At 48.1% G+C, this 21,968-nt stretch overlaps 2 protein-coding genes across 10 annotated transcripts in view; one reads left to right on the top strand and one right to left on the bottom strand.

The window, feature by feature from the left end:
* Positions 1–64: 64 nt before the first annotated feature.
* On the top strand, positions 65–14,251 carry NPC2 (NPC intracellular cholesterol transporter 2). 2 transcript variants are annotated; one of them, XM_006015347.3, is made up of 4 exons: positions 65–360; positions 11,978–12,085; positions 12,383–12,555; positions 13,457–14,251. In XM_006015347.3, the coding sequence occupies exons 1-4, from the start codon at positions 312–314 to the stop codon at positions 13,541–13,543; spliced, it is 417 nt and encodes a 138-aa protein (XP_006015409.1). In that variant the 5' UTR covers positions 65–311; the 3' UTR covers positions 13,544–14,251. The 2 variants fall into 2 exon arrangements, with proteins under 2 accessions (XP_006015409.1, XP_006015408.1); XM_006015346.3 differs by lacking the exon at positions 65–360 and adding an exon at positions 8,046–8,188.
* Positions 14,252–15,396: 1,145 nt separating this feature from the next.
* LTBP2 (latent transforming growth factor beta binding protein 2) overlaps positions 15,397–21,968 on the bottom strand; it is a 141,470-nt gene continuing 134,898 nt past the window's right edge. For 3 of the 8 annotated variants that reach the window (XM_025201050.1, XM_006015342.3, XM_006015345.3), the window contains one exon: positions 15,398–17,779. In XM_025201050.1, the coding sequence (XP_025056835.1) occupies positions 17,607–17,779 (173 nt within the window). In that variant the 3' untranslated portion in view covers positions 15,398–17,606. Of the gene's footprint in view, positions 17,780–21,968 lie in introns of all 8 variants that reach the window. The other 5 variants (XM_025201046.1, XM_025201060.1, XM_025201092.1 and 2 more) reach the window with 3 other exon arrangements.

The raw sequence follows: 21,968 nt of genomic DNA, 5'->3' as shown, positions 1-21,968 counted from the left end.
CTGCCATGACAGCTGTGGGCGGAAGTGCCGCGCGTGGCTACGGGCGCCGGGAGGGAGCAGCTGAGTTTTGGCGGCCGCCTGGAGCCCCGCAGGACCCGCCCCTGCACTTGGCTCCGAGAAGAGTTCAAAGGCCTCTGCCCGCAGCCCCTGCTGCTGGCCCCTGGCGGTGGGGAGGGCTCGTCCCCTGGTCCTGGCGCATGGGCGGCCACGAGGAGCCTGGCCTGGGACTCGGGCTCGTTGGCGGGGGTGATACTGATCCTGACCAGCGGCGGGAGCCTGGGACTGGAGCCCGCCCCGAGATGTATATTTAAATGCCCCTGGCTACTTATCATGTGGCCCTTGATGGCTTGACAAAACTCAGTAAGCGGCCCTCCACCCGAAATAATTGCCAGCCCCGGTGTAGAGTCTGATTAGAACCAAAGTTCCATTGTGACAGGCTCTGTGCAAACATGGAAGCAGTCCTTGAGGAGGGCAGAGTCTAGGTTAGTCTGTCTTATCAGAGGCCAAGGAGGCCCAAATTGGATGTCTCATTACACTGTAGAGGTGACAATGCAAAGTGAAGGGTGCAAGGAAGGAACAAAATGGCATTCACAAAACAAAATGGAGTCCACCCTTTGACACAGGCGTATTGGCTGACTTGCAGTATACGGTGGATAAGCCTCTGTGTACTGGATTCTCCTGTTGCATGACAGAGTTTGCTTGGCATCAGGCCTTACCCAGCTGCCCTCACAAATTTCAGCTTTGCAGGGCTACAGATTATAGCTGTGTTGGTCTGAAGGCAAAAGGAATCAGAACTCTTGTGGAGGTGATATCTTTTATTAGACCAACTGGATAGTTGCAAAAAAAATTATTTATTTGCAGGTGTTTGGGCACACGTGCCCTTCCTCAGGCATAGGAGAGTGCAAATATTGTAAAACTTCTCCCAGGTGGAAATGAAAAGTGATATTTCACAGGAGAGCTGAAATATGATGTAAGATCTGACTGGAAAAGTTCATTTTATGCACAATAGGCTCAGGTGAAAGTTGGAGCAGCCTATTTACCTCAGAGTTGTCTGATGGCAAGCAGGATGTTAAATTATGCTTCTTTCTTGTTCTGATATTTCACAGAAAGATGGGTGATGGCTTCTTTCCTGCTACCATATTTCACAGGAGAGTGGGCGATGGAAGGCCCTCCTGGGCAAGGAATTTCTCTTGTGTTGTGGCTGCTCTGTGAGCATGCAAATTTGGCTTGAAACAAAAGACTGGAGCAAGAGTGTCAGCTTTCAGGTCTCAAGGTGTTGAATTTTGCTTCCGTCTTGTAAAATTATGAAGTTTTCATTTCAAAATGGCTAATTTCAATATTTTCCATGTTTCAGGGATACAGGTTGTAGCCATGTTGGTCTAAAGGCAAAAGTAATCAGAACTCTTGAGGAGGTGATACCTTTTAGCACCTGATGGGTAGCTGACTGAAACAGTGAAACTGCAAAAATAGAATATTTTTTTCCTAATTGTTTTCAGTTTTAGTGATTGCAGGTGCTACTACCAGGTGCTACTACTGACAGTGGTAGAAATGTGGCAGGGTGTCTTCCAATTGCTTCTGTATGTTGCCCAGATTGTGAAATATATCTGTGTATAGATCTCCAAACAACATGACAATAAGGAAGAAGTGAATGCAGGCCAAGAAAGACAGTGCCAAAGCAGGGAGGCAGCTGGGCTCAGTTACAACTAATTCCACTTCATTAATGCTTTCTTGGCATGACCAGCTTTACAGGTGTTTGGCATAGTGAATAAGAGACAAATCCATCAGATGTCTACATACAGGTAAGTAGAAAAGAACGCGTCTGTTGGAACTCTCCAATTTGTCATGAGTGGCTATTTCTGTCCTATCTCTGCAATGTAATAATGGCTCACGTAGAGTTATTTACAGGATTTCCCCTCCAATTTGGTACCTTTTTTGTTATTGTTGTTTTAAAACAAGTCTTTCATGGCATCTCATATTTTTGAGTTCCCTTGAATTTCAGACAGTGAAGCAGAAAGGGCTTATGAAAAAGTTTTCTACCTCCTCAGTTGCTTAGTGTTTAAACTATGACTTGCTTTACTCCCCTTTCACAGCACAGGAGGTCAGCCTACGGTCTGAGTGCCACAAATAGCATGGATATCATCTGTGTATGGCATGTGGCAGATCAGGGAGGGGATAGGCAGCACAGTGGTAGATAGGGCAGGGAGCAGAAAGCAAAGCAGTAGGTCAGACAGGGAGCAGAAAGCAAAGCAGCAGAATGGGCAGGAGAAAGGAACTAGAGTGGCATGCAGAAAGCGTGTGGGGATAATTTGTGACATGCCTGCCAGAAAAGTTGGCCCCACTACCATAGTGTGTGGTTGTTGATCCTGTATTTAGTGAGCATTTTAGTTCTATGCAACTCTATGCTGAGATTTGTTAGGGTGGCCTGCTTAGGTTGGGCTGGTGATTTTAATCTGCTTTTTTCAGGTGTGCATGTATGTGTTAAAGCACTGTGTACCTATTTCAGTTTAGGATGGGGTTTATTCCATTGTTCTGGAAGCTTATGTCAATAAGGCTTAGTAAGTGAAGATATAGCAGTATATATGAATGGTTTGTGGTTTCATTTGGATTTTGTGTTGTGTTGTAGAGGGTGGGTACTTTCTTCTCTGGTTGAGATAATATCAGAAATTACTATTCTATGGATCAGTGATTCTCAACCAAGGTGACGCAAGGTGTGATGAAATAAGCTTACGCTCAGACTTGTCCCTGCCTGGCTTATTCCCTCCTCTGCCTTGCCCCTCTGCACTGTAATTTATTTATTAGTTATTTAATTTGGGTGTCATTCAATTCACAATAGTTACAGAAGGTGCTTCACATCCAAAAAGGTTGAGAACCACTGTTCTGGGTGTTACTGTGGAGGGGAAAGTGACTCAACTATAATTGCTATAATATGTTTGTCAGTGAAACTATGGGTAAAAGATTGCTTTTTTTAAAGGGCTTTAGTTTCATTGGATGAAACTGACTGTTAAAACAGAGCCCTAGAAACTACTCCCGTGTAGTAGACTGGGTTGGACAATGTTACTGAGCAGCTCTAGCATCAGTCTTCTTGCTGCATTGTATTTCCTCAAATAACTTAGAAGGCAGGGTAGATTTCCCCTAGCAGTCTTCCTATCCTACCTGAAATGGGCTAAGTACATTTCTGTTTTTTATATAGCGGTCTTAATTTCCGAGATGCATTTGTAACAAGGTCTAAGTGTGTAGACATAGCCTCCTTACACCTGATGAAAAATATCTTGCGTTTAAAAGCTTTTCTAACTATTCCAACCATGCAGTTGATCGAAAAAAATATCACCCTGAAAAACTCCTAGTCTCTCACGCAAGTCTTGGACATCATGACTACATCACACTAATACTACCATAACCAAGGAGTACACCATCTGCCTTTCTACAGTACAGGACACCTGTGTCTATTCTGAGGATGTGGAGGCTCTATGAAAATGTCTTTTGTGAAATACTCCTGAGTGTAGTGACCTACAGGGCCCATGTATTATAGTAGCTTTTAGAAGCTATATCTTTATTTTTGAGAACCACTAATGGTAAGTATGTGACCCCAACTTCACTTGCCTGGAGTCTGGGGCTTGAGAAATGTTTGTGTAAGGCTGAGTTGGTTTTGATACATAGCACAAGTTGAAAACCCTCAGAGAGCACCTTTTCTTGCCTGAGAGCCTTGGCTTCCATACTATTTTTTATAGTCTATACCTGATGCAGAGATTTAGCTGGATGTTTTTTCTAGATTGTATCCTGGGTTTTTTTAGATCTGATATAGAGTATCTGCTGAAACAAAGCTTTTGACTCAAAGCCTATGAAAATGGAGGGAGTGTGTGTCTTGTGATTAATTAATTGCCTTTGTGCAGGAGCCTCCATATGTGAATGGTGGACAGTTGCTAAGGGAGGGATCCTGGAGCATGCTGATGAGGATAACATCTTAATCTTTCTGTGTGGATGCTGCAGAATGGTTTGGATGTTATCATCAGCATAAGTATCTTAATAGCTATTTGAACTGAGATCACCTCTGCATTAGAGGCAGGCTGTGCATCTACAGAGCAAGGAATAGAGATGGAGAGAAGAAAACTTTCTAAGACCTTGGTGGCAAGGACTTGAAATGACACTCAGCAATGTCACTTGGGCCAGAAGAGGTATTTGGGTGTAATTTTTAAAAAGTGGCCTCAATGGGGCAAGCCGTCCTTATCCTTTACTTGGAGCAGGGCTGCAGCAAGCACTCAAATCTGTTTGATATGGGACTCTCTGCAGGTTAAATTATTTTATGGGCCTTCAAAGAAAATCCCTCAGTCAATGAAAAAATCCATGTTCTCTGATAGGCTGGCATCCCTTGTAAGAGGTGCCGGTTGCAGAAAGGCTTCCATAGTTCCACTAATCTCCTTGGAGTCTTATCCAATCTTACACCCCAAAGGAGATTTGTAGAACTTCTCCATACCAGTTCTGTGCTGTAGCAAGCCCTTGGCACTAGTTAGATTGTGTCAAAAACAGATTAGAGATACAGGCATGTGAGTGTTGATCTAGGTAGGAATATGGCATGAAATAGGAATGACGCCACCACAGTCCTTCCCTCTTCTGACCTCTGCTCCAGTGAGCTGCTTGCTCAGCTTCAGCAATGCTGCCAAATAACTCAGAGATAAAACCCCTGCTTTATGCAGATAATCTGCATAACAACAAGGGTGGCATTGGAATATATTGTCTGGAGAGGTTGTGGAATTCTTTTAAGTGCAGGTTAGACCAGCATTTATTTGGATGGTTTAGATGGGAACAATCCTGCCATGAGCAGGATTGAGCTCCTATGTAAAAGCTCCTGAAGTCCCTTCTAGCTTTATTTTTCTGTGATCTAAATATCACATCACCCATACAGGTATCTCCAAACCAAACATTTTATAGGTGTTTTATAGGTGTTTGTAAGTGTTTTAGGAAGCAAGTGTGAATTTCCCCTTTGTTAGCATTTTTGACATACCTCATGTTGCTAGGATCAATGAAGTAAAGCAGAGACCTACTGCTAGATGTTCAGAGGGGACTGGAAAGCAGGGCAGATATGTATATTGTGGTTACTGTTGGTCACAATGTAGAAATAATCCTTGGCACTATGTATACAGTACTGTATATTCTAAAATCTGTACAAAGGAATGAGGTTACAGGTCGGTCTGCTGATAGTGCCAGTCCCTGCTACCCTCATCCTTACTGGAAGTTGGTGGTAACATGTAGGAGGTGCACAGGCGTGCACGTGGACCCCCTAAGAGTGCTGGTGCACCCCCTGTCAGGCTGTGCTTCCCGCTCTGGCGACGGGTAGGAGGGGTAGGCAGGAGCATCAGTGCCCCCTTGGGAGTGCTGGCTGGGGAATGCGAGCGCTGGACGTAGGCTGTGGCCACTTCCAGGAGCGCCACGGCCACTTTCGAGAGCAGCGTGGCCGCTCACCACTTGGTAAGTTTTGCTGGAGGGGGACCTCCCTGGTCGGCACAATTGGCCATGGGGGACCCCCTGTCCTGGTCACTGGAGGGCATGTGCCCCCCCAACTAAGGCAGCACCAGTCGCCCATGCTGGAAGTGCTTGAAAGAAGATCATTTCTTCTGCCCTGGCTACTCTTCATCTGTATGCACATCTCCTTTAGCTGCTGCTGATTCTTCCCATGCTGTCAGATACTGCATACTACAGTGTATAATTCAGGAGCATGAGGGGACTTTTAATACAGGCTCTGGGGAGATGGCCTAATAAAATAAGACTATGAAAAAGAGCTCTGGTTCTCAGCTCTGGTCTATTTCTTGAGGGCTTGCTGTGCAGCTTCTTCCTTAAATTGTTGACTTCCTCTTTTGGGGTGTAGGCTTGCTAGCATCTCCATTTACCCTAATTTCCCTGGAACTCCAAACCACACCTTCCTCTTCCTTGCTCAACTGTAGATGGGATTCTATCCTGGAAGAGGCTCATGTGTTCGCTTTTCCCTCTGACCTGCTCTCTACAACACTTCAGTCTAGGTCATATCCTTTAGGACATGGCATCTCCAGGGAGAATGCTTCAGCCCAGTCTAATTTGTTGGGAAGCAAACTCCTGTTCGGTCTGTATTTTCTTTCCCCTTTTCTTAATTTCATCCCTTTGTTTTAGGAATCTCCACTACTGTGCTCATAGGATCATCTTTCACAGTTCCTTTTCCATTTCCCCTGTTTACATCCTACCAACACCATGATCCTATAACCTTTTCACTTGAGCCATCTACAAATAAGCATGCCTGGGTAAACCAAACTCCACTGCCTCCATAGTTAAGGCCCTTTAAATGTATCTTAAAATGCTGCATTCTAGTGTCCAGTTAAGTTTACGTAAGCTTGTTCTGCACACCACAGCATCCAGGCAGGCTTTCACTCTACAGTGTCCAATCTAATGAGACAGGACACAAAGTAGGTGAACAGACTAAACGGACTGTGTCAAAAGGGACAGAGTCCTGCTGCAGCATGGCATTGTGATGGATACTGTCTCTAGAGCTTGTTGGATTTATGCCCCCCCATTTATGCAACAAGTCTATGCTCTGATCTGGATGCTCATGAATTTTGGAAGGGCAGGTGCAGAAGTCAGTGCTGTCAGACAGCAGCCAACCAACATGTACTTGGATCCTAAATATTCCCTCCCACCACTCCTGATCAATTTTTGTTGCAATTCTCTGAATTGGGGGTAGTGTTAGGATAGTGAAAACCTTGTAGTTGCCTGAGGCCTGTTCTGGTCAGGGTGACTTTTTTGGAGTTCATCATGCCATGATAATGTAAAGACTAGGGGCCAAAAACTGAACCACAGAACGAGCCTTTAAAGGTAAACCAACACTACTGCTCTGAATTCCCTCTTGCATAACTCATTCCTAGTGAGGAGGTGGCAAGATATGATGCAGCGCTCCAGGCGTGACTTAACTAGGGGTGGTGTAATCCTGGGTGGGGAAGGGAACCAGGCAGCTGATGGGGAGGTATAGCTGCCAAGCTATGTGCAGCCTCATCTGTGATGTGACCCAGATAAAAGCATGGTATTAATTTCCTCTCTGCTCTAGGCTTGTGGCAGTGAGTATGAGTAACATACACCCATCTCCATCCCCCAAGCTGCAGGTGCAAGTGTACTCATGGGTGGATCTAGGATTTTGCAAAGGGGGTGCAGGTGGTGAGGTACAGCATCACACACAAAACAACATAGATTTAATGCACCAGGAGCCTAGGGCTGGATTATACAATTTAAGACTGAAGCAGAAGCAAATATAACTTCACTTGAATGAGTTCAAAACAATATTCTGGGCTGTGAAATCAGAGCTCCATTACCAGGAGCAGGGAACAGACCGCGCACAGCCTTGCAGAACAAAGGCAATTTGACTGGTGGAACATCAAGGCTGTTAAAAAGAAGAGAGTGGCTTTAACACCTGCAGAATTAAGAGATTAAAAGGGATTGTCAAGGGCAACAGAAATGGTTAGAGACCTGGGGAACAGGACTTCTGCGGAGAGGTTGAGGGAACTGGGCTTATTTAGCCTGGAAAAGAAAAGACTGAGGAGGGATTTAACAGCAACCTTCAACTACCTTAAGGGGGGTTACAAAGAGGATGGAGCCAGACTGTTCCCAGTGGTGACAGATGACAGAACAACATGTAATGGTCTCAAATTGTGGCAAGGGGAGTTTAGGTTAGAAATTAGGAGAAACTTTCTTGCTGGGAGGACAGTAAAGCATAGGCACAAGTTACCCAGCAAGGGGGGAAATCTCCATCCTTAGGGATTTTTAAGACCCAGCTAGACAAAGCCCTGGCTGGGATGCTGTAGTTGGGGATGATCCTGCTTGGAGCAGTGGCCTGGGTAGACTGAGGTCCTTCTGACCCGCCTGTCTAGGATTCTGCGACCAGGTGGACTGCAGTGAGCCACCAAGCCGAGTGCTCCCTGGGCGCTGCCTGCTTAGAAAGGCTGCCCTCCGGCCCTGCCAGGCAGGTGGTTTGAAGGACGGGCTGGAGCTGGGCCCGCGCCTCCTGTCCCGGCGGGGCGAGGAGCAGGCTGCCCCTGCCCTCGGGCCGGGCCTCGCCGCCGTCCCAGAGCCCCAGCCGAGCCGAGCCCAGCCATGCTGGCCTTCGCCCAAGCCCTCGCCCTGCTCGTGGTGCTCACTGCCGGCGCCCGGGCCGAGCCGCTGCGCTTCCTGGACTGCGGTGAGTGTCCGGCCGCGGGCCCGGGGGTAGATCTAGCCACCGAAGCGGCCGGGCCGGCACCGGGCCCCTGGCTCCTGCCTCGGAGGCCGGCGCTGGGGCAGCTGCGGGAGGCCCCGGGCACTGGAGCAGGGGGTACGGGGACTCGGGCCCCGGGCGCTGGAGCAGGGGGGTACGGGGAGGGGAAACCCCGCGGGGCTGGTGAAGGCCGGGCCCTCCCCGAGACCTGCAGCCTTTTCCAGGCAAGGCCCGGTCTGTTTGTGCAGCTTCTAGTTGGGCGTGATGCCGCGGGCCGCCAGGCTTCCGCTGCCCGGGGCGCGGCTGTATGGCAGAGGAGCAGCCTTCCGAGCGAGGCAGGCCCCGGCTTGGCCGGCTGCTTGCATGACCTGAGAGGCAACTTGCGTGACCTTAGCAGAGGTCACTTGCAAGGATGCCAGGCAGGGCAGAAGTATCCCCTTGCAGGCAGCCGGGAGGTTTTGAAAGGTGCTTTCAGCATCTGTTGGGATTTTCAAAAGGTCTCTTTAGGCATTGAACTTGCTCTCAGAATCAGACCCCACAGGATCCGAGATGGAAATCTGAAAACCTGTGACTAGCTACTCTGAGGTCTGGGGGAGACTGGGAGGAGAGAAGAGGATCTTAGTGGACAAGGACAGATAGGCTTATCAGCCAGCAAGTTTCAATATTATCTCTTGGGTTTTGTATGGATCTGGGATCAGTCCCTGCCTTCTGAAGGGAGGTCACATCTGACTCGCTGCTTATGAAATAAAGACAAAAGAAACCTGGATGAGGCAATGGGGACTTGCCCTTCTTCCAGTCTGATTTGTTGCTGGTCTGTACCTCTGCTCTGTAGGCAAGATAAGGAGTTGGAAAGCAATTGGATTTTACAATCTCTTCTTGGGGCTTGCTGGGGTTAATTAGATATTTTCAAGGCCTCTTCAGAATCCATGTTTGTCTCTTGAACAAATACATGTTTAGTAACAAAGCTTCTGAAATGAAACCCCAGTTAGCTGATTTTAATGTTAATCTTTCATCAGTTGTCCTTCTTTGAAGCTTGGCCTTAATCCCTAGGGCAGGGGTGGGCAATTATTTCGGGCACAGGGCCGCTTACTGAGTTTTGGCATGATAAGCAGCCAGGGTCAGATAAATATTAATTTTCTAATTTTTTTTAGGGGCCCCGTGGGCCAGATAGAATGGCCTGGCGGGCCGCATCTGACCCCCGGGCCACATTTTGTCCACCCCTGCCCTAAGGTGTCTGTGCTGCAGTCAAAGGCATAACAGCTAGAGTAGCCATACCTATGCTATCTTTGAAGTGGGCACCTCCAGCCTTGCTCACAGTGTAGCTGGTACGGGCTGCGAATCCACGTGAGACCCTGGATAAATACATGCTGAGTTTTGTGGCCATCTGCAGTGGGGCTCAAGTGAGCTGTCTGGTAACTCCTGCATTTTGACCGTGCCTTGGACATACCCTTAGGTTGGAGCCAGAAACAGCAACTGACTCCAGGTCCTGGTGCGTTTGGGATTCCTTGTGGATGCAGTCTTGCAGCTGTCTCTGCCCTAAGGGTGGGAGCATAAAAACCCCACAGGTACGCACACAGCTGCTGGTGAATGGGCTGCACTCAGTAAGCTTGGTCCCTTGAGCTATTGTACATCTGAGGTACAAAGTGCTGTGCTGTGACTCTATCCAGCACCTGCAAGATGGGTTTGATAGGCATGCAACTGAGCAATTAGGACTGTGCTGTAGAAATAATGGAATAAAATTCACCAAGGGTATATTTAGGCTGAATATTGACAAACCTGTCCCAGTAGGACATGCTCTTGCTTTACATGTATAAGATGTAACAAACCTGTAGTTAATGTTATGAATTACATAGCATACAATTCTGCACTGGTGAAAGGAGAAACAACTAGTTCTCTGTCTTACTCTTGGAACGAATCCTAGAAACTCCAGAGCAATATCCACCCTCCCTTCTTCATACTTCACATACTCCCAGCCTTTCCAACACAATAGTAATAGCATGCTGTGCTCTGTACTACTTTTCAGCTTTTGTTTACCCAGTAAATACTTCCTTTTCCAGCCTTCTCCACCTGGGAGGTAACTGCATAGGTAAATATCCCAGTAAATCTTTCCAGACCTAACAACTCTGTACCCTACTCACTCTGCTAAGTGGAAGGGAAAGAGAATGTAGTGGAAGGGTAAGACTAGGTGTTGGGAGCCCTCAGTAGAAATGGTTAAGTAGCATTGGGGTAAAACTGAGATTTTTTTCAATGCTGGTCTTTCATTGTGACCAAAAGTTCCCCTCCCTACTAGTTCCCAGTCTGACCAATAAATTGGTAGTGAGAGCATATCTCTGCAGTGGCAGAGCAGGAACTTGAACCTGAGGCTCCCATGTCCTGGCTGAGTGCCCTGACCACCAGTAAAATAAGAGGAAGCCTCTTAGGTCTGTGACCAAGCAAAGACCCTGACCTCTGTGGGAGAAGAGAGGCACTGCCAGATCCTAGTGATCTTAGCTGTGCCTTTTTCTCTTCCCGCTGCCCATGTGCTACTCCATGCCCTGGTCTACTAGTGCTTTTCTTGCCTCCACTTCATCCAAACAGTCTTCCTTTTGGGCACTTCAGACTCTGCTTTCCCCTCGCTGAATATCTGTGCTGAACAGGCATAACTAACAAATTTGGCACCCTGGGCAGAGAGGGTGTGGGTGGGTGGTTGTGTGTACTGGGGGAGACAGGACAGCTCAGCACACTAGAATCCTGCTGCAGCACCATGGAGCTGACTTGGAGGGCTCTTGATAAAGCCACTTTAAGTCCTAAACACGAATTAATCTCCCTCCCCCTTGTCCATACTGTCCTCATGGATGACACAGTCCCCTTCTCCATGTAGTTAAAGGGCCAGAGTAGATATGTGATGTCCTCCAGAGTCTCACCTGTTACACAGCCTGTGAGCTGCTCCGAGGCACTTACTGGGATTCCCTTTGCACTTATTAGGATTCTAGAGCAGGGCTTGGCTCTTCTCTGTGGCAGTTTGGAAAGGACCATTTAAAGCACACTGTAAACCCCAAACTGACTACTGCAGCCTGAACAGACCTTGCCCTGGCAAGCACTTCAGGTGGCTTCCACCCTAGGGAAGTTCTCCAGACCCAAGTGATCCCTATCTCTGCCTCCCTCTTTGTCGCTGCTGCCCCCACAACATGGCAACAGTTTGTAGCGGCTGTAAAAGGTTGTTTTTTGCCTTGGAGCCTAAATGTCTAAATGGCTTTTCCTGCCAGAATCACAGTCGCCTTTGCTTTGCTGCCATTAGGTGTCCTGTTTAGCAGCTGGATGCCCCTTGGGAGTGAATGGGGTCTGGAGCATTAGACCATCCATCTTGCCTCTTAATGCAGTGGCCAGCAAATGTGCAGTTCTTTGCTAAGGTTGCATAAGGCAGTGCCTATTCTAACAGGATTCACAGAAGACTCTGAATACTGAGGCCTTAAATGAAGTGGCTCCATTGCACATGAAGGATCATCTGCTGGCCTGCAGGACACCAGAGGTGTTGCTGATGGTCTCCAGTGCTAAAGCTGGAGTGGTTTTGCTACATTTGTTTCTGTCATACTTAACAATTTGAATGCAACAGTTGCTGCCCTTTGAAAGCAGCTTCAAAGTAATTGTTTGGTTGGCCCATACCTATAGCAGTCAGGTCTAATGGCCATGGATGTGTGCTAACTTGTACGTTAGGGTTTGCTTTCCTTTCTTTGCTTCTCTAGTCGTATGGAACAAGGCCTCAGAATGACAATGTGTCCTTGTTCTTTCCTCCAGGCTCCAAAGATGGAAACATCCAAGAAGTAAACGTGACTCCCTGCCCGACACAGCCATGCCAGCTCCACAAAGGGGGCTCCTACAGCATCAACGTCACCTTCTCCAGCAGTAAGAGCAGGCCACAGGGTCCCAGCTCCTCTAAGGCTTGAGCTTCTGTTGGAGTTGGGATGTCTTTGCAGGGACTAGGGAGGTGGGTGGAGATAGGGGCAGAAGTTGCCTGCAGTAATTGGAAAGATTCAGGGAAGGGTGGACACTGAGTTGCCCCAGGGCAGGAGGGTGGGAGCAGCTGACAGCTGTTAGTCTTCCACTCTTCCTCCACTGCATCCCCATGAGCCAGCCCCATGAGGGATGCAGGAGTGGGGAGAAACATCCTCTTATACATCCCACTCTCTTTGTGTTCCTCAGAGATTGAGAGCAAGGGCAGCAAAGCCAAGGTGTACGGGGAGATGCTGCACGTGGACATCCCCTTTCCCATCCCTGAGCCTGATGGATGCAAGTCTGGAATCCAGTGCCCTATTGAGACGGGCCATTCCTACAGCTATCTGAACAAGTTGCCTATAAAGAGCGAGTACCCCAGCGTGAGTGATTCACAGAGCTACTCATTCTAGCCAGGGCTTGACTCCACCATGTGCTTGTTTAGTAATGAGACCTTTTCACCCTCTGGGAGGAACAGAGCATAGGCAGTGGCATGAATGCCTCATGCCTCCTGAGGCTGGGGGGCATAGCGACTGCCTGCAGGCGGGGTGTGGTGATGACGTTGGTGGCGAAGGAACGCTAAGCGGGGACCACCTGCAGGCAGCCACGGCAGTGTCGGTGGCGAGGAGGGGGGTGGCAAGTGGCAACCGCCCACAGATGCCTCTGGAGGCCAATCTCAGGGCCACCACATGCAGATGCACATGCACCTTCTACGTGTCACCTGTGGGCAGTGGGAGGGAGTCCAGAGTATGTTGCTGAGGTCATCTGTCTACAGTCACTTCTGCTCCATGCCTGATTGTCCTTGTGACCTACTTCCACCCCCTGTCAGGCAGGGCCGAGTGGGACAGCTGTAGCTGCCAGCTATGGGGAAGGGAGTGTGCAAATGCCCTAGCATCAGCAGGTCCCTCTGGGCAGTGCTAGGTAACCTTCTTCCATAGCCTGTTGTTCCCAGTGAGAGGCACAGCGCTGCATCAGCTCATGCCTCTTGAGAAAGGTTTAATGAGGCTTCAAGTTGAGTGCCGTGTACTGCCATGCTGAGCTCAGTACTAAAGAGTAGAGTGCCCCCAAGTTTTATGCCTTGGAGGTCTCCCTTCCAAGTACGAAGCCCAGTCCCCACCAGCTTTGCACATAAGCAGCTCTGGGGGGCAGTGTGAGTACTGTAGCCCTTCCTGTTATAAAGTTCCCGCAAGTGGTTTCCTCCCGTTACACTAAGGAACTGCAACTGTCCACATGCCAAAAGACCAGCCTCTCCCTGTGCATTCTCACTTCCTCTATCTCTTCCAGATCAAGCTGATTGTGAAGTGGGTATTGCTTGATGATCAAGAAGACATGCTCTTTTGTTGGAAGATTCCTGTGCAGATCACCAGCTGAGGAGCTGGTGGGAGGGGGTGGGTACACAGAAGACAAGATGGGCCAAATTCTTTTTGCATAGCAAATACTTTCTGCCACCTGCTTTCAGGTTCTTTAGCCTCCAAGTGGCTGGTACTGGGTTCCCTCAGGGCTAAGTTACAGCTATTCGGGGGCAGCAATGAGCAAAAGGCTCTTACCCCAGCAGAGTCTGACAGCTGTGGCATTGCATGTAGCAGAGCTCTGAGTGCTTTGCAGAGGCTTCTGGGTACTTGAAATGGAGCTCTCATCTCAAAGGGATTTCTCTGTGCAATGAAATGGGATGAGTGTCAAAGCTGCTCCCTGTTAATCCTTCAGTGCCTCATGTGGTAAAATGCTGGCTGTTGCATCCCTCTGCATCTCTCCTGTTCTCTTGGGACAGAGATTCTGGAAGCTGCCTTGGCCATCTGCAGCCATAGAAGGGTGCAGAGAAGGGACTGGCACTTCCATTTGTCTTCCCTGGCTGCTGCGTCCATCCTGGACCCTACAATGGCCAGCAAGTCTGCAGCTATGAAAGTCTGCTTCCTCTTGGGGGATATCAAGCCAAACCACATTCAGTGTCTCTGCAGGGATGACTCTTATTAACTATCCTTTGCACTATCTACTAATTCATATGGAGCTGCTGTGGGCTTTTCCAAACCTAACCTCTTTTTTTTAACTTTTTCCTTTTAATAAAACCTGAATAAAAGTCTACACCTGCCTATAGTGCCTTGTGTGATGGGGGGCTATGCCGAAGTAGGAGCAGGCAAGGTCCCATCACTGTACTAGAGCAGGGCTACCTGTGCTGTAGAGTTACCACATTGCTAGGCTGGCTGGGGTGCACCTCTGCTCTGTGATGCTGGGTCTTGACACTTCAGCCAGCAAGAACTTATGCACTGCTCAGGTAACTTTTTTTCTGTGGCCCTTCCTTCTGCTTGGCTGGGCCTGGGCTCCTTCCTTGGTGGTAGCTGGGAGGAAGTGTCAGGAGATTCCTTAAGATGCAGGCTGTGTGTGATCCTGCCTTTTTCCTCATTACTAGGAGAGGAAAGAAGTGTTGTGAAAGGGCATGCCTTCCAGCATGAGGGCTCTAACAGCAGCTTTAGCCTTAATGGACACTAGTGCTTAGACTGGAGCTCTCTGATCCCTACATGTGTGCAACCAGTCCTTGGGTTAGCAGCTGCTGCTGCAGTGGGGCCCAGTTCAGAGCGGACATAAGCATAGGTCTATTCTGGCTGTCTCTGGGAATATGCCCTCTTCTTGGGTACATGAAAGAAACCTCACTGCAGGAACTGAGGTTACTCAGGAGCTGGAGGAAGAGAGACAACAGCCAGCTGTAGAAGTCCCTGCCAGGTGGCACCTGCCTATTTACCTCATACTGAAAGGGCCATCTCCAACTGAAAAGACAGGCTTGGAAAGCATTGTGCCAGTAGACAGCTGGGTAAATTTGCACCATCTAGACCAACCAAAGTTGCATATATATATATATATTAATAATGGGTATAAAGTATATTTTATATATATAAATATACATAGTACAAACTTTTGTGGGCTGAAACTCACTTCATCAGATGCTGTGAAAGGACACGCCCCTCATTCCTCTGTGTGTGTGTGTGTGTGTGTGTGTACATATGTACATACACACACCTTTTGGGTAGTCTATACCAGGAAATGGGCCCTGGGCCCGCCTGGTGCCCCACCAAGCCATTTTATCTGGCCCGCAGCGGCAGCGCACAGAGCCGCGGCAGCGGGGCAGCAGCAAGGCGGGCAGGGCCAGCCTGCGGGCCCCAGCCAGCAGCAAGGGGAGGGGAACTGCTTACCCCCGTGGGGCCTGGCTCATCTGTGAGCTGGGTCCTGCCGCAGCTGCCCCGAGGGCTGCGCGGACTGGGGCTGCCCCAGCCATGCCTGATTGGATGAGCTGGGGATAGGCTTCATCCCTTGCCCCTGGCACATGGCTGGGGGAGCTGCAGCATGGTCTGCGCCCTGCCCACATGCATGGTGGACGGAGGCACGAGGTAAGTTCCTGTGCGGAGCTGGGGGCGCCTTGGGGCCGGGCCGGGGCAGATGGAGGCACAGGGTAAGTTCCTGTGCAGGGCTGGGCCGGGGTGGATGGAGGCATGAGGTAAGTTCCTGTGTGGAGCTGGGGGCACCTGGGGGCCGGGTTGGGGCTATGTGTGTGTGCTTCCCAGGACACCCCAATACCTGCTTTGGCTTTGCTGCAACACGTGTGCTTGGAAGCACACATGCATGCATACACGCGCGCGCACACAGCCCCAACCTCCCAGCTCCCAGATTCCCACCAATCTGGTACTATTGCTTAAATTTTCTCCAGTGGCTGGGACACTGAGACAGTCCCAGATTTTATAGGCTGCCTCAGCCAATCCAGGATATATGGTCACCCTATGTATAAATAGCCTAGATTATTATTATTTTTTTTTTTTTAATGATACACTAATTCCTATTGAATTTCAGAAAAGTACCTTGGGTGGGCCCAGGGACAACATACTCAGGCATTTTCAGTTCTTTCTCCTTTCTTTTTCATTTTATCCTGTCTTTTTCATTACGTACATTCCTACCTTTTAATGCCACCATCTCTTTTGGTTCAGATACTTAGAGTTGCCAATTCTTGTGATAGTGGTGGAAAAATTTTAGCTGGAGCTGAAACCAGTGAGAAGCTACAGTCCTCTAACAGATTTTAGCAAGGGAAATAACTTCTGTTGATTGCTTGCCCATTTCTCCAGCTCCTGCACAGAGGAGCTGATTGGGACTGTTCAAGAAGGAGGCATGTCAAAGGTCACGTGACATCACTTCCTGATGTGATGTCACTTCCTGTGAGGTCTTTGACTGTGGCTCGCCAGCCCAGTGGGTGATTAAAAAGTTCGTGATGCGGCCTCACATTCAAAAAGGTTGGACACCCCTGGTCTATACAATGTAAATCTACCCTGCCTTCTACTTGACTTCAGCCTAACATGGCTAACAACATAACTCTAGGCACTGCTAAGAAGTGAAAGGGTGTGCTGCAATGATGTACACACAGAATCCTACTCCCTGACCCCACTGCCCAGAGGTGTGCAGTCAGGTCAGGCAGAAACAGTCCCAACCAACCCCGGTATCAGCCTCAGGGTCCAAAATAAATGTTTTATTTAACAACATGGCAGATATTCCCAGCAGACTCATTAGGAAAAAGCCAGTGACAACCTTACAAAAACTAAAAAGCTGGAACTGCCCTCCCCAACCCAACACAAGGCCACCGGCCAAAGTGCAGGAGGAAAAGTTATGTGCCTGGGAGGGATGTGGGGAGAGTAGACCCAGGCCTCTGCAACTCACTGGGCTCCAAGCCATTTCCAGGGGGCAGGCAGAATCTAAAAGCCTGGGGGCAGACCCTCCCCAGACTTCAGGCCTTTGGGAGCCAGGCTCTGGGCTAGCTGTCCCTTTCAGAGAGGTTGAGTGCAAGGTGAAGGAAATAGGGCAGAGAAGAGTAACATTTGCAAAGAGGAGGGCCCTGAAAGTGGGTGGGAGAGCTTCCCACAAGCCTGGGACAGGACAGTGCTGAGAGTTAGTAACCCCTTTTCTGGAGGAAGGGCTGGATGCTGCCACCATCTCAGCAATGTACAATGGTAACTGGGGAACTAGAGGAAGATGCTGCCCTTCACCAGCTTCAGGCTCCTTTGGTGCTTGTTAAGTCATTGCATCCATGGTGACAAAGAGTGTGAGAGGAGTGCCTCAGGTGGGTGCAGTTCAGGAAGGTGGGGTCTGTGAGGCTGATGGGCCCTATTCAAGGGAGAGGGACAGTAGGAGATGGGGTCTTGTCATCTGTGGGTCCAGAGTACAAGGGAGGGACAAGGGGAGAGGGGCCTGCAGGTTGGTGCTGTGATGGTGAGCAGGCCAGGCAGATGTGGCTGCAGAGGCTTGGAGCTCTGCCTGGTGAGAGGTGACAAGAAAGTTGTGCACTTTAGGGGGATGAGCAAAGGGCCTCAAAGCTGTTGCAGTTCCAGGGGCCTTTCTCTGTTTCAATACATCCTGGGTACCAGAGCAGAGTGCCTGAGGAGCCACCCTCACCCGCTCACTTCCCCTAGAGCTGTGCTGCCTCCGGGCTCTGGGTTGTCTCCGGCACACAGCGGTGGGGCTCAGCCAGTGCCACGTAGCCAGGTGAGCAGCTGCAGCGATAGGAGCCCTCTGTGTTCTCACAGGTGCCACCCTCACACAGAGGCACAGTGCCACTCACCTCTTCACACTCATTAATGTCTGGGGGGAGAGAAAAGGAAATCAGGACAAGAGCCAGTCCAGGGCAAGGCACTTTGTGTCAGTCCATAGAGCACTCCCTTCTCCCTAGCACTGCACAGTGCTCCCTCACACCACACAGTCCACAACACCTCATGTCCCCAACACTCCCATGCCTCTTACAGATTCCCCATCCCTTGCCCTACTACCTTGGACTGGACTGGACTGGACTCCCAAAATCACCTGCCCTAAGCAATTCTGCACTGGACAAAGCACCCCTCACAACACAGACTGCCCCTCAAACAGGAAAACAAGAACTGTGGGGCTCCATCTGTTATGAGGAAGCATGCATGCTATGCAAAGACGGGGAAAGGCTGATTCTAGTCTTGCCCAATGCTCCTTGCTGATATGACAAGGTCACTGGGAAGCAGAGATAAGGGCATCTCAAGAGTGGCCCTGGAAGGGGCTTATCTCCTAAGAACCAAATTGGAGGAAGAAACCTTGTGTTGTGCAAACAAATGAGCCTTTTATTAACCTGAAAACTGCCAAAGTGCTTACAGAAGCTGCTTGTCTCAATGGCCCAGTCTGCACTGGCCATTCTCAGGTAGCTGCAGGAGTGCTGAGAGGGCCAGGGGCTGCAGGCTTCCACAGCACTTGCTAAGACCAGCTCCCTCCATGATGGGCCTGCATTCATGCTTGCAGTGTTCTAGCACCAGAAAGAGTCTACCCAGGACCCGTTACAGCACACATTGCCCAGCTGGCTGACCCTCACCCTAGACAGCTACTGCTAAGGGAGGAAACAGGACACCTCATTGTCCCTAGTGGGAGACCCAGCCCTATGTGCAAATCTTGCTTCAACCTTAGTCACACCATTTAACTCGCTGGAGAATTTGGGGCAGGGAGGACATGACCCACTGCCCAGTCACTGCCAGCCACACAGCCAGGTCCCTGACTACAGCAACAGCCCTGGTTGCTTTAGGGTAGGGAATCTCCTGCCTTGGACTTGCTGGGGCCTAATGCAGTTTTTCTGGCCCTAGCCTTTGCAGTTCTTTGAAGGAAACACTGCAGGAAGGGGAGGGGAAAGGGGAGAGGAGCCCACCGAGACAATGCTCATGAAAGCATTCCCTGGAGCTTCCCCATACCCCAGCCTGCTTCACAAACCCTACAGTGTTGCACTGTATCTTTGGTCTGAAGTTCAGGAGCAGGTAAAGGTAGACTGGCTGAATGTCTCTGAGTAAAGATAAAAGGGAAAAAGAGGGACAGTAGTATAGAAGTGGCCTGCTGTATCAGTGGCCTACTATAAACTCCCCTATAAGCAGGAAGAGGAAGCGAAGGAGGCATTTTATGAGCAGCTACTAGACACATGCAAAGGACAGGACTTGGTGGTAACAGTGGACTTTAATTCCCTTTAATCTATCAAGTTCTTGGAATGCGTTGGAAACAACATTTTGTTTCAGAAGGTGGAAGATATTAGAGATCCTGTATTTTAGACTTAATTTTGAGCAATAGAGAGGAAGTGCTTGAACAGCTGAATGTGAGAATGATGAAATGAGAGAGTTCACTATTATAAAGAAAGAGCAGAAGAAGATGGACAACGGACTTCAACAAGTAGAGGGAACTGATAGGCAAGGCCTCTTGGGAAGATAACTGGCAGGGTAAAGAAGTGATAATTTGAGCTGGTAATTTAACCAAGTCCAAAAAGGGACTGGACAAATTCACACAGGATAAGTCCATTAGTAGGCTTAAACAGGATAGTGAAGGATGCACCTCAAAATTGGGACTTTCAAGGTCTCTGAATGCTATAAGTTTTAAGGGGGCAGGATCATTCTGGATATACCCTGCTAAAATTCTCTTCCTCTTAGCATCCTCCCTCTCTCACTGTGAGAAACAGGATACTGGGTTACATGATCCTGTAATCTAACCCAGCATGGCAATTCCTATGCTCTCATGAGTGCATGAGAGCCGGAAGTCACTGAAAGTGACTATATTAAGAATGCAATGGCAAACTATCCTGTTGTGAAGGAAAGCCAGAAAGCCTAATAAGAGGCAAATATGGCTACATCAGGAGCTCCTTATGGGCCTGAAAACTCAAAAATATTAATACAAAGAGTTGAAACATGGACATATCTAAAATGGTAGTAGAGGAAATGCACAATCATCCAGAGATAAAAATCCATGGCTAAGACATAAAATGAGTTATAATTAGCAAATTAGACAGGAAAAGCAACATGAAAAGTTTCCGCAAGTACACTGGAAATGAAAGACAGGCTAAGTACTATCAGCAAATGGGGAAAGAGAACAAATAGCAGATGACACAGAGAACGTGGAGATAGTCAATGACTTTTCTGCTCCAGTATTTGAAAAAACAGATTAATTGTAACTAGATATTTCCTAAAATTAATTTAAATAAGTGTATAGTAGCAAAGGCCAGAAGAAGGAAAGAATGTGTTAAAGAGTTTTTAGAGGAGTTAGGGATATTCAGGTTGGCAAAGCCTGATGACATTCACTCTAGAGCATTTGAAAAATTTGCCAAAGCAATTCTAGAGAAATATGGACAGGGGAGGTCTCAGGGGGTAGAGATGGATGATCTGGGGGATGACAGACCTCAGTTAACTGAGTAAATGAGATGCTCAGAAAGATGTCCCAATCAATTATTACATGATCATTTGTAAGCACCTAGAGGACAAGGGGATACAAAACAGCCAACATGGATTTGTTATAAATATGTGTCAAACCAATATAGTTTCCTTCTTTGACAGGCTAACTGGCCTGGTGGATAAGGAGGAAGCAGCAGCAATATAGCTTAATAAGGGTTTTGATGCTGTCTCACTCATAAGCAAACTAAGGAAATGTGGTTTAGATGAAATCACCACAAGGATTGTACATTTCACTAATTCTCTGTCAAACTAAGGTCATTTCAAGTGGTGCCCCTGTTCTATGCAACATTAATGATTTGCAGTAACAGGGTACTTATAAAATTTGCAGATGACACCAAGTTGACAGGGGTTGCAAGCCTCTGAAGGGTAGGATCAGAATTCAGTATGATCTTGTTAAATTAGAGAACTGGTCCAGAATCTACAAGATGGAATACAATGAAGTCAAGTGCAAAGTCTTATACATAGAAGAAATTGAAGACATGCATACACGATAAGGAATAGCTGGCTAAGGAGTAATATTGTCAAAAAGAATCTGGTGGGTATAGTGGTTCACAAATGGAAAAACTGACATGTGACACTGTTACAAAAATGGCAGAACCGATTCTGGGACATGTCAACAGGAATGCAGTGAGACCTAGACAGGAATGATTCTGCTCTGCTCAAGATTGGTGCTGGTACTCCACTAGAGAGTACTGTGTCCAGTGTTGCACTTCACACTCTAAGAGTGATGTAGGCAAACTGGAAAGAATCCAGAAGGGAGTAACAAAAGTGGTAGCAGCTTTAGAAAATATGATATATAAGGAAAGGTTGAAGGAACTGGGTTTATTTAATTTAGAAAAGAGAAGACTATGAATGAGGCAAGACAACTGTCTTCCAATATGTAAAAGCTTGTGATAAAAATGATAGTTTTCCATGTCCACTGGGGATAGAACAAGAAGAAATTGTCTTGATTTGCAGCAAAGAAGATTCACATTAGATGTCAAGGAAAATGTTCTTAACTTTAAGGTTGCAAAGTACTGGAAAAGCTGCCTAGGCTTCCTATGATGGAATCTTTATCACTGGGAACAGGTTAGGGAACACCTGTCAGGCATAATCTATGCATGCTTGATCCTGCCTCAGTACAAGAAGATGTATTAGACATTAGAGTAAAGCTTCTCAACCTTTTTAGATTCAAGGAACCCCTTGGCAAATGCTAGCTCTTTGCTTTCACTCATTTTTTACTATGGAAATACAACAGAGCAATTCCCCTGTTGCAACAAACTAAGACCACAGCAGGTAGCACTCCATGGTTTTGACACTGGATTCCTACTTGATATATCTAGGTTTATCTTGTGAATTGTGTGTTCGGTGTTTGTCCACCTAACAGTGTTCATATTGTGCAGCACCCTTAAAACAATCTCACAGCACCCTAGGGTGCTGCAGCACCTTGGTTGAGAATTGCTGAATTAAAGGATTTCTTGAAGTCTTTCCATCTGATAGTCTCTGACAATTGCCATTCCACAGTATCTCCCCTAGAGGGCAGCAGTACTTAAGGAATGGCATAGCCTTGCTAAACC

This window comes from Alligator sinensis, unplaced genomic scaffold, assembly GCF_000455745.1.
Source record: "Alligator sinensis unplaced genomic scaffold, ASM45574v1 scaffold280_1, whole genome shotgun sequence".
Taxonomy (NCBI): domain Eukaryota; kingdom Metazoa; phylum Chordata; order Crocodylia; family Alligatoridae; genus Alligator; species Alligator sinensis.
Note: the sequence above shows the minus strand (reverse complement) of the source record. Positions and strands in the feature narration are given on the sequence as shown.